Genomic DNA, 12,230 nt, shown 5'->3' with positions numbered 1-12,230 from the left:
CTTCATACCAAACAGATAAGCAGGTATTTGATGTTAAGAGCTGGTAGGAAAGTCTGTATTTACTCTAGTGCCGAAACAGATCTGTTCATTTTCTGGGTAAATTGAAGCTACTCCCAGTAGCTCTGCATTTTGGAGATTAACATTTGAGAGGTATTACACGCTTCCATTTTAATATAATGATTGATTAAATGAAATAAATACTGTAGAGTATTAAAATCGAACTAAAATGTGCGGTTGAAAGTTATGGTCTATTTTGTACTGACTATTTGTTGTAATCTGATGGCAACCTTCCAAAATTCTCAATTTTGTAATTTTTTAAAAACTCTATACAAGTGAATTATAGGAAGCAACTCACTGAAGTCGTTTTCAGCAATTGTGAGGGACACAATCTAGGTCTTGAAGTACTACAATATAAACCTATAACCACAGAATTCAGACGATAAAATTGACATTATTTTTATTCCTTCTTCATTGCAAACTCTCATTGAGAAATTCTGGACGAGGAAACACTTCCACAGAAGGAAATTTTGTAGATTTCATAACATCCAGGCTTTTAGTAACAAGAACTGAATTATCATAATAATCATTTTTAAGTTCATTGCACAATGATGGCACTTCAAGGTTCGCCTCCCATATATTGCTTTGCCAGTCCTTTACAGAGGTTTTTAAATTTACAAAACAAACTATACTCCAATTGATGCAAAAATATCATCAATATCATCTGCATTTGTCACATTTGGAGAGTCTGATGGGTATGGCATATTCTTCAGTTTCTGATCCTGACCAAAGTCTCCAACAAATTCAGCAGCCACATTTGTTTTAATTCCTTGTCTCTTTCCAGAAATTTGCCTATCACAATCAAAATGTGGTATTGTATGCAACTTTCTGTTCCTGTTCCTTGCATTAAGCCTCATTCTTGAGTGTTTCGCTCTCAGCAAAGACTTCTGTCTCCTTAACTGTAATCTGCTCAACTTTAGCCGTCTCTTGTGTTTTATCTTATACTTCCGGAGAAGGGTCATTCCCCTCAGAGGATTTTTGAATACCTTGTCTGATTCAAAAGTTCTCTGGGGCTTCTTGATGAGACATTTGCAGACAGAGGATTTTATGAAATTGATCTTCTTCGGAAAGCTGAAACATAAAGAAAAACAAACAGTAGCAAAACATGACAAGTTATTTGCACCTCTGCCATAGGTTTAAATCCATTTGTCAGCCCAAGTTGTAAACACAATGAATTAGTCCTTCTGCCTGCACTCTGCAGAACTGTCTATAATTCTGGACAGAATTAAGACACGTGTCTAAATTGCAGATTGGAAAAGTAGAAGCTGGATGAGGCAGAGAGAGGAGCTGTGGGACGGTGGGTGCTCTTACCAAGCACAAGTTATCAACATCAGTCAGGTACTGCAAAGGCCAACTTTTAAAGCAAGTAGGCTACCCATTTATTTTCAGACACTTTGCCCCACACCTTCATCCCAACTCTAGGGCAGCATAAGGAAATAATAATTGACTTCTGACTAATCGATCAAGTGAAATTGGCCTATGGGGGAAAAAAAAAAGTGTTGAGCAAAATCTCTCCCCCTTGAAAACATTTCCAGGAGTTTCTTGATTACTTAATATAGTTATAGAGCTAGACCAGTGGTCCCCAACCTCCGGGCTGCGGACCGATACCGATCCGCGGCCCGGAGGCTGGGGACTACTGAACTAGAGCATGGAAATAGATCCTTCAACCCACCAAATCCATTCCAATCATCACCCATTTATACCAATCCGTTTTATTCACCTACGTTCCCAGATGCCACCACTCCCCACCACAGAGGTGATGTACAATACCAGTCCCCGAGTCCTTGGGACATGGAAGGGAAGTGAAACACCTGATGGAAACTCACATGGTCACAGGGAGAACATACAGCCTCCATGAAAACAACACCAGTGAGTCAGGATTGACTTTAGCTGTGAAGCTGCAGTTCTACTACCTGTAACTGTGCAACCCTATATGTAAGGATATTTTACAATTCCAAGTATGAGGCGAAGAGATTAACTGAGAAGATCATAGTCATGACTCTTCCTTAAAAATCAAACATCTTGCATGGTTCCCAGGTGGGGATTAAGTACCAAAATTCATAGTATTTACATACATTTATTTACTTAGCGATAGAGGGTGCAGAATAAATCCTTCCAGCCCTTCGAGCCGCACCACCCGACAACACCTAATTAACCCTACTTTATTACAGGACGATTTAAAATGGCCTACAAACCAATACATCCTTGGACCACAGGAAGAAACCAGAGGAGCTGGAGAAAACCTATGCCTTCCACGGGGAAGACTGGGGTAGTACTCCAAACTCCGACATCCCAAGCTGTAATAGAGTCTCACTAACTGCTACGTTACCATGGTGCCCATCCCACTTCAGATAGCACTGGTTCAATTTTTTTTTGAAAGTATTGTTTTCATCTGCTGCTTGGAAATACAAAAAACTATCCTCTGATTTATGCAAAGCAGCAATTACAATCTATGTATTTGACAGGAGGACGAAATGATTTGGCATTTTGTTCTTAATGCAAGACAGCAAAACCAGTGACAAACAAATGCTGCAACTAAATGTTTGATTGTCAAAATGCTATCAGAACAATCTTAATACATCTCTAACTCTACCCATTAGTTATACAGACCTGTAGCCAAGGGATTCCACCATTTTTAATTTGTGACATTTCAGATACTGATTTCCTAAATAGCAACTTTTGTGCTTCAGTTTTCTTTTCCTGAACCAAAGGAATATTGTTTTAAGCTCCCGACACAGTACGCTTAAAGTCTGTGCTGCGGTAATCCTCTCCAAAAACTCAGTCAGTGGAATGAGTGGCTGCTCACTCTTCTTTGCTCTTCTGCAACTAAATTCTCCCTCAGACTTCAGATTTTTCTAAAAACATAAAACACTTATGTTAAAGGTGGTGTGAAATACCTATAGCAATACGCATACTTTTAATCAATCATACTTATTGCAGTTAAAAGAAACATACTGACCGCAGCAAAGTTGTGCCTTTGAGCCTGCTGAAATGTCACTTTAAACCCAAAACGTCTGTCAGTTCCTTTAATATAAACAAAATAATCAGTTCAATTCCAACACAATTCGCATTTTTTAAAAATGTAGCACACGAGTTGTGGAAAACATCAGGACAGTACGCAATTCTGGCAAAGATTATCATTTAAATACAGAACCGTACAGTACAGGAATCGGCCCATTAACCCGAGATGTATATCCAAAACATGACGACAAATTGCACTAACCCCTTCTGCCTGCACATGCTCCATATCCCTCCATTCCCTGCAGATTCACGGGTCCATCTAAAAACCTCTGAAATGCCAATAGCATATCTGATTCTACCACCACCCCTAGCAGTACATTCCTGGTAGCTATTATTGTATACAGACACACGCCTTGCATATCTCCTTTAATCTTTCCCACTCTCACCTTAGAGCTATACCATTTAGGATTTAATATTTCTTCCCTGGGGAAAATGTTTCTGACTGTCCACGTTCTCTATGCCTCTCGTAATTTTATAAGCTTTTAGCGGGTCACCCTTCGACCTCTGACACTCCAGAGGAAACAATCCAATCACTCGCTATAGCTAATACCCTCTAATTCAGGCAGCATCCTGTTAAGCCTCTTCTGCACCCTCTCCAATGCTTCCACAATCTCCCTATAATGCAGAAACCAGAATTGCACACATTCTTATTAGACAAAGCAATACAGTAACTAATTGTGACATAAGACAGACTGCAGATACTGGAAAAAGTTTGAGCAACACACACAAAATGCTGGAAGAACTCAGTCGGTCAGGCGCCATCTAAGAGGGAAATGAACAATCCTGATGAAGGGACTTGGCCCGAAACATGAACTGTTCATTTCGTTCCATAGATGCTGCCGGATTTCTGATTTCTCCAGCATTTTGTGTGTGTTGCAATAATTAACTGTGACAGCATTATACAAAAGCTCACCAATTTTACGGAGTCTTTGATCCTGTACAGGAACGCCGATATCCAGAAACTGACTGGCGATTTTAGGGACGTGGTTATAATTCATTTTATTTTCATCTAATGATACACTTTGATCATCTGTCAACAATAAGGCCTCAGGTTCTGAAAACAACTCATCAAGTAAACTTGGCTTTCCCAAAGGTACTCCAGTGACCTTAGAGAAAAAGCTTGGCATTTTAATTTGTATTCCTTTGATCGAGGAAAGACCAAGCCACTGCCTGAGGCTAACAGGGAAGGTAAAGTCCTTCACAAAAGGCAAATATTGAATTTTAGATACTTCATTTACTGCCACCAATAGTTGGTCATATAAAACATCCAGATATATTAGGATTCTTTTAAATAGGACCCTAGAAAGAAAAGCAAAACACAGATGTAAAATACTATGAATCTTTCATTAAAAATATTTATCAAAATTCAATAACTACAAATAGGATTTCCACCAAATGAACTATTCACTTACCAGAGTCTGCTGAGAATTCCTGTCATAATCACATTTAGGACTATGTATCTTCCATAACGAAGAAATTGACCGGTTAAACTGCAATATGTTACAATTAAGATAACCAACATTTGAAAATGTTTTGAATTGAGCATTAGATTAAGATCAAAGAATTCACTTCAATGGTAACTTCATGCCAGCTTTTATTAACACACACATTACTGTGTCTTGAAAATAAAAACTTAGCCACCAGAGTTTAAAAGAAGCTTATATTTATGCTGAATAGGAGATGGGCTAAAAGAGCCTTGGAGTGCTTAATCACAAACAAGAGAAAATTTGCAGTTGCAGGAAATCCAGGCACACACACAAAATGCTAGAGGGACTCAGGCCAGGAAGCTTCTATGCAAAAGAGGGAATAGTCAACATTTTGGGCTGAGACCCTTCAGCAGGACTGGAGACAAAAAGTCCAGTCCTGCTGAAGGGTCTCGGCCCGAAACGTCTACTCTTTTCCACAGATGCTGTCTGGCCTGCTGAGTTCCTCCAGCATTTTGTGTGTGTTGCTTGGAATACTCCAATCCAGAAACAGAAAACATAATAAGAGGGTATTTAGCACTAGGCAAGCTGCTTGGATCAAGCTGAGGAAATAAAAGTGAATATTTTCAATGAAAGGAAGAGAATCAGAAACCCAGATGGTGTTTATAAACTAAGCATCAAATTGTCTGGCTCACTGATGAAGGAAAAGTGTGGAATTTGAGGATGAATTTACTACCTCAATTTCCAACTTTAAACTTTTGTGCAATTATTAATGACATTGCACCACTCTTCATCCTCAACTCTGCACTACTGGGAGGGGTCAAAGCTGCTGGCTTCAGTCTTTCTGATGTGGTGGAATATGAAGCGATCATCACAGGAAAAGTAATATTAAGGTTCAAGAAAAGCCTAGAATGCATATATGTCTTTACCATACATGCACGATCCAATCAGCCCGCCTAGTGCTAAATTCCCTATACATACGTTTTCCATTTCTGGATTTGAGTACTCCAAGGATACCCTAGCCCATCTTTAATTCACCATCAATGTCAGCTTATTTTGAACTCTGCCCTCCATTTTCTATTAGAGTCTAAAATGAGTCTATTTTTCAGTCATCCACCCCATGTAATTTCCTCATTTTTAACCACATGGGCAAAAAGGATTTTTCAAACTTTCTTCCCAAATTTTTAGCTATTTCCTTATAAAATAAATTGAAGACATATGATACATCACACGGCAGAGATGAATGTGGGTTTTATATTCATGGCTGACAGTCAAGTAGACACAAATAACAAACAGGACCATATAAATGTTTCAAAGGGATTTCTGAATAGCTGTCAATTGGCTGCATACAAATCATGTCCAGAGGAATACAGCTCAATAACTTCAAAAGTAAGCTTAATAATATATGAAAAAAAACAATACATAATCAAATATCCTACAAAAGTGTTATTTTTTTAAACTGTTATATATACACACACATATATATAAATCAACTTCATATAACAGTACTTTTGATGAAGGTCAGTAATGGCGGCTTTATTATAAGCACCAATGCCATACCAATTTTCAGACTGGACACTGTAGCACACGTAAGCAGTGGGGAATGGCAGGAAATTGTCATACTCAAGGATACAGAAATGCTTTGGCGCACATATCCATCAGCCGCAGTATCAGCTTACTACCTCCCAATACTTTCAGTGACATCCACTCCAGGACTGCTTGGTTGGGAATCTGTTTTGAGCAATTACTTTCCAGCTTACGCTTTCTGATGGCTCTAAAAATAAAGATCAATGTTATAAGATGCACTTATTGAAGAATGTGTATTTTTACATTTCCTTTCAAAGTTTACCTTGAACACGAGTTGATCAGGCTTTGAATTGAATGTTTAAGTTGCATTTTGTGAAGACGATTCACACATTGTTCAACCTATTGGGGCAGAGAAAAGTAAAATTACTTCATCAATTTGATGCTTTAATAGAAATAAATATGTTGGTGTGTGGTTGAGAACTTTTGCTGCATAAATTTCAATCCTGAATGTTGTGATTTGCTCCATCTTCTCCATCAGACTAATAAACTATTTTTGAACGGTCTCTTAGAGTAAAATAGTACTTAATATAATTTAGCTAATTTGGTGTCTTTTTTTTTTGCACTCAATTGAGACTTACAAATTTCTCTACAATTATACTAACCTGCTTTATGACAAGGTAAGACTTGTGCTGATGTAGCCTGTTATGGAAAGTATAAATCACTGAGCGTAGGACAAGAACCTCCACTGTAAGGGATTTATCAGTTAATACTCTAATAGCATTTTCACAGGCAGAATGAAGGTCAGTTATGAAGACATCTGAAACAAAATAAAGTGCAATAACGTTACTCAATACATTTGCATTTTAAATACTTTTAGCATTTGTCTCCAATCATTATGAATGAACTCAAATGTCAGTCAAATTAAAATGTCACTAATCTGGCTAAGATTTAATCCTGACTAAAATCAGTCAAAATTACATGAGTGAATAGTGTTGAACAAAGTATCTATACCTGAGAGGAGGGAGTGAAGAATCTTCTACTTAGGTATGTATACCAAATCCTCAAAAGGCAAGTCCTAAAGTAAGGATGCTGAACTAGCACAACAATTACACTTCCTTCCACTACAAATAATCTTTACCAGCAGCCACGCCATGCTTTGAGTCTCCATTGCAAAACAGAAACTACAATCATTATACATGCACCATTTTAAAAACAGCATTTTTTTTTGTTTGAAGTGTATAGAACTAGTACAAAGTTACAAGGATGTAATGTTGAAATAATTAAGAATTAGTAAGAATTTAGTAGAATAATGAAAACACAATGGAAGTCATCGTGATTTGATTGGGATGAACCCACACTATCTATATTCTGGGGCTACCACTGACCACAAACTGAATCGGAGTTGCTCGTCAGGGATACGGCTACAAGATCACGTCAATCCTATGGCAAGTAACTCATCTCTTAATTCTAAATAGATTGCCCACCATCTGTAAGGCTCAAATCTGAAGTTTGATGGAATACTCTACACTTGCTCAGCATCAACACCAGTCACAAGGCCCAACGACAGATGACATAGCTGTCTGCTTGATAAGACATCCCATCTACAAACATTCACTCTCTCCATCACTGATACAAAGTAGCAGCACTTCATGGCATCTATAGAATACACTGCAGCATCTCTCCAGGACTCCTTGGTCAGGCCACATTTGGAATATTGTGAGCAATCTTGGGCCCCGCATTAGCCCTGGAGAGGGTGCAGAGGAGGTTCACCAGATTGACCCTGGGAATGAAAAACTCAATGTACAAAGAGCATTTGATGTATTTGGGCCTGTACTTGATGGAGCTCAGAAAAATGAGGGAGGGATCTTATGGACTTGTGAATCCTTTGCCACCATCAATTAGGAGGGATGTTAGAACACCCTCTGTGACTTACACTGCACACACAAAAATACCCACTCTCATCTTAGTTACTCCGCCATGACAAGCAAGCCGTAGTATTAACCAAGAGTTTGCAACAGAACCATTCACAGTGAAGGCCAGTGCCAAATCAAGCAGTATCATACCAGTTTTCTCCATCTTTCTCGTACAATGCAGAACCTCACCCCCCACAAACTCCCCAGAGGAGTGGAGACAATCTTTAGAACTAATGGGAAACTGCTCATCCTGTGGCAGGTACTCTCCATAACCAGCGTCACCCAAACCTTGTTTGCCCACGTGCCCTATGCAATGCTTGCATTTGCACATATTGGAAACTTCAGTTTCAAGACATTGTTAAATGAAGCATAGGAGAGGACAGGCTTCACACTCAACATCCACAAGATTAATATCTTCCACCAACCTGCCCACACTGCCCTCAAACTTTAAAAGTTCACAAGACCCAGGAAAAATGGGAACCACTCCCCATACTTCAGGAACCAGCTCTAGACGTAGGCGACCTTGAAAGTGCCGAGTTTCTTCCTCAATGCGTCAACAGAGAGAGGGAAAGAACACTGAAGGTCACAATCACAGTTACAGACCACAAGCTAAACTCACGATCTACTAGGCAGTACTGATCTACGCTTTCAAATATGTTTTTGTCACCTGGAGTGCCTACAACAGGCACACCGGAAAAATAGCACAAGAACACCTGTACAGAGTTCTCCAAATCCACTGCAAGGACAGGCAAACCAATGTCAGTGCCATCTCCTTGACACTGGGGCCTTAGTTACTATCAGCTGGCCATGCTGGGCAGACCATGATGTTCACCTGCCAAACAAAATTCCTGAAGCCGATATTCCATTCTAAATTCCTCTATAAAATGGGATGGGATGGGATTGGGGGGGGGGGTGAACAGAGTAAAAGGATTCAAGGATGTACTCAAAGCCTTCCTAAGACAGTGCAACATTACCATTGATTCCAGGGAATTGTTGGTCCATTACCACAGTCCACAGTTCCTAAATTGGCTTCACCTCATAGTGCCAGAATCCCTAATACCAAAAGTAGAAGCAATTCATCCCAATCCCAAGGGACTGCCAAAGGTGGTACCTATTTATCAACATGCAGGCTTTGTGTCAACAGGTTGAGGATTATGTGGGGGCTGTCCACAAATGTTGCCACGCTTCCAAGTTCAATTGTCACTCAGGGATATTAATGAATACAGTCAAACAAAACAGCATTCCTCTGGGGCCAAGTTGCAAAACACAGTAACAAGTGATACATAGCACAAGGCACATATAAGATAGCAGTAAACATAATCACACAAAAAAAATTATATAGCCCAAATCCCTGAGTGACACATCCTGTGTGTAGGTTGATGCAGTACAGATGTTGCTGCCAAGAACAAGCTCACAGCAGTTCGCAGACGATCTGCCTCCAAGTTGCCTTCCTCCAGCAAGTGAACACTGCACAGCAGCAGCATTGGGAGGGGAAGCTCCCAACCCAGCATGGATGCCACGCCACACTGCCTTCGGCGTATCCCCTCCTGGGCAACTGCAACGGGTGACCCCACAGCATGGGGCCTAGTCCGCACTACAACAGAGGCCACTCAGCCCCACCTGCCAATGAACCAGTAAACCAAGTGAACTAGTCCAACAGGGTCTTGCGATCACAAGAAAACATCCAAGACAAGCACTCGCACCGCTTGTTAAGAGTGCACACCGGCTCCACCGCTTTTCTGTAGTGGGTAGCAACGTGGTCTGTACAAAGTCCAGCTCCTCCACTACCCAGCAACTTGCTGATGAGGTAGCAGCACTTGGCATGGCCACAACTCAATAACCCCAAACGTTAAGATTTTCAAATGTGAGAGGAAACACACACGGTCACGGGAAGAATATACAAACTCCTTACAGACAGCAATGGGAGTTGAACCCTGATCAATGGATCGCTGATGCTGTAATGCGCTGTGCTAACCGCTACGCCACCACACCCACCCCCCTCACAATGGGGCACAAAACATTTTATATAATGTGGAGCATTCAAATTAGGAGGTAAATCACTCAAACCATTAAGAACCTTGAAAATAAAACAGAAAATATTTTAAATACTAATCGGATCATTTGAGAAGAGAGATTAACATTAACACAGAAGATTCTACAGAATGTGCTGGAAATCTAGAGTAACACACACAAAGTGCTGGAGTTGCTGAAGACGGGTCTCGACCTGAAACGTCGATTTTTCATTCCTTTCCATAGACGCCGCCTGACCCGCGATTCTCCAGCATTTTGTGTGTGCGTGTTGCTTTGGATTTCCAGCATCTGCTCTTGCGTTTAATACTGTAGGTCGCAAGATCTGATTTGAAAATAAAAACTGCTCATGTCTAGGTGAAATGCTACAATCGGAAATGAGGATGAGAAAATTCGGGTACTATGGGGGGGTGTCCTCATTTCCTACTTTTACTTAAGTGGCAGACTTCTACACGGCATTTCCCCCGGTAATTTTAAAGCTTTCCGGCCTAGTCTACATAAACAGGGCTCTGGCTCAGCGAGTCCGCCCCTACCCGGGTCGGCGGCCGCCACGCTGAGGGAGGAAGAGTCCGGGAATGGAATGTCCGCCGTGTTCCAAACCTCCGCCACGCTCCCGCTCTCGCGCGCCATCTTTCCCTCGCAGGAAGCGCCCTCGCGCTCACCCGGCCTCTCGTCCAATCGCAGCGCCACAAGCAGAAGGGGGCGGGCTCGAGGTGGGAGGCCGCGCCTGCGGGAGCGATTGTCGATCCACTGCGCAAGGGCTGGTTTTCAGCGGGGCACAGGTCGGTCACGCAGTGGAGAGACTGTCTCCCCCACCCCCTCCATCGAATTCGGTCATCAGGCTGAAAGGGTTCTGTGTTGCTGGACTTGGTGCGGAGTGGGTCTCTACATCCCTTTTGGATTGCACCATATACCTCAGTTGTTTTCTCTGAAATGCGGCCATGCCCATAACCCCGGGTCCAAAAATATCAGCTGGGTGTCCCAGTTCAACCCGTTCCTGCAGAGGATGAGACTGCCTTCGTGGCCACGGACATTCTATTTAGTTGGATCGTGCATCACCTACTGAAGTTGGTGCAGACAGTTTTGACCACTGGAAATATGTTCTAGGCTCTGAGTAACACAGGATGGTAGATCTTACCTGATAGTTCTTGGGGCAGACCGGCAAAGCCATTTAACAGAATTACTCATCACCAAAACTCTCAAAACAAACATTTGGATAGTGAAGAGAATGTCTCTCCCACAACGTCCACGCACAGTCAGCATCTCAGTCCCTCTGCATACTGCTCTTAAAATAGCTGTGGTGCAGATGATTATCTAACTGAACTGTGTAGTTGGAATGAAGATGGTGCAAATGGGCACAGTGATCTTGCAGATTCGTTGCACTAATGAACAGGCTCTTCCAGAGATATACTGTACTCAGAGACAAAATCCTCTGCTTCTGAACATCTTCACTTCAGCTGTTTGCAGTCACTGGACTAGTTGCCATATAAAGCCACGGTGCAGCCGGATAGGATGCTTTCTATGTGCATTGATAAAAATGGGTACGGTTTGATGGGACATGATGTTTCTTTAGCCTCTTGAAGAAATTAAGGTGCAGGTGAGCTTTCCTGGCCATGGTTGGTCTAAGGCAGGTTTTGGTCATGCTCAGTAGTAGGAACTTGAAGCTCTCAACCTCAGCACTTGATGAAGACGGGAAGCATGCCTGCCCAACCAACAATCCGTTCCTTTCTTTGCTAACATTGAGAAAAAAGTTGTTGTCGTGACATCATGTTTACTAAACTCTCTATCTCCTTCCCGTACTCCGACTCATCCTTGAGATACGGCCCCCTATGCAAAGTTGCATATGGAGTTGGAGCAGCATCTAGCCACATAGTCGTAAATGTACTGGAAATGACATTAAAAATTAAACAATCTTGAACTAAAATAGGAGGGAGAGGATGCAGCCTTGTGAAGCATTTGTGTTGAGGCAAATTGTGGGGCGAGTTTCACTGCCTACCTTTACTGATTATGGCCTGTTGGTCAGGAAGTCCTGCATCAAATTGCAAAGGGAGGTCCCAGGTTTAGGAGTTTGGAAATGAGTTTGCTTGGAATTATAGTATTGAAGATAGAGCTGTAGTTGATAAACAGTAGTGTTACTGTCCAGCCTCCCAGGGGGACGGTGTGTGCTGTAGACCTGTTTCAGAGGAAGGCAAATTGTGATGGGTTGTGGTTTTCTGGGAGGCTGGTGTTAATGTGTGCTTTTCAAAACACTTCATGATGG

General features: G+C 41.5%; 1 protein-coding gene across 1 annotated transcript; it reads right to left on the bottom strand.

Annotated features, from left to right (window-relative positions):
- Positions 1-664: 664 nt before the first annotated feature.
- nepro (nucleolus and neural progenitor protein) lies at positions 665-10,626 on the bottom strand. Its single transcript, XM_063053783.1, has 9 exons — positions 10,504-10,626; positions 6,692-6,846; positions 6,352-6,428; positions 6,136-6,276; positions 4,491-4,568; positions 3,992-4,377; positions 3,017-3,081; positions 2,668-2,912; positions 665-1,128 (listed from the first exon to the last, which is right to left on the bottom strand). The coding sequence occupies exons 1-9, from the start codon at positions 10,598-10,600 to the stop codon at positions 684-686; spliced, it is 1,689 nt and encodes a 562-aa protein (XP_062909853.1). The 5' UTR covers positions 10,601-10,626; the 3' UTR covers positions 665-683.
- Positions 10,627-12,230: the final 1,604 nt, after the last annotated feature.

The sequence above is a fragment of the Mobula hypostoma genome, chromosome 7 (assembly GCF_963921235.1).
Source record: "Mobula hypostoma chromosome 7, sMobHyp1.1, whole genome shotgun sequence".
NCBI classification, from domain to species: Eukaryota; Metazoa; Chordata; class Chondrichthyes; order Myliobatiformes; family Myliobatidae; genus Mobula; species Mobula hypostoma.
Note: the sequence above shows the minus strand (reverse complement) of the source record. Positions and strands in the feature narration are given on the sequence as shown.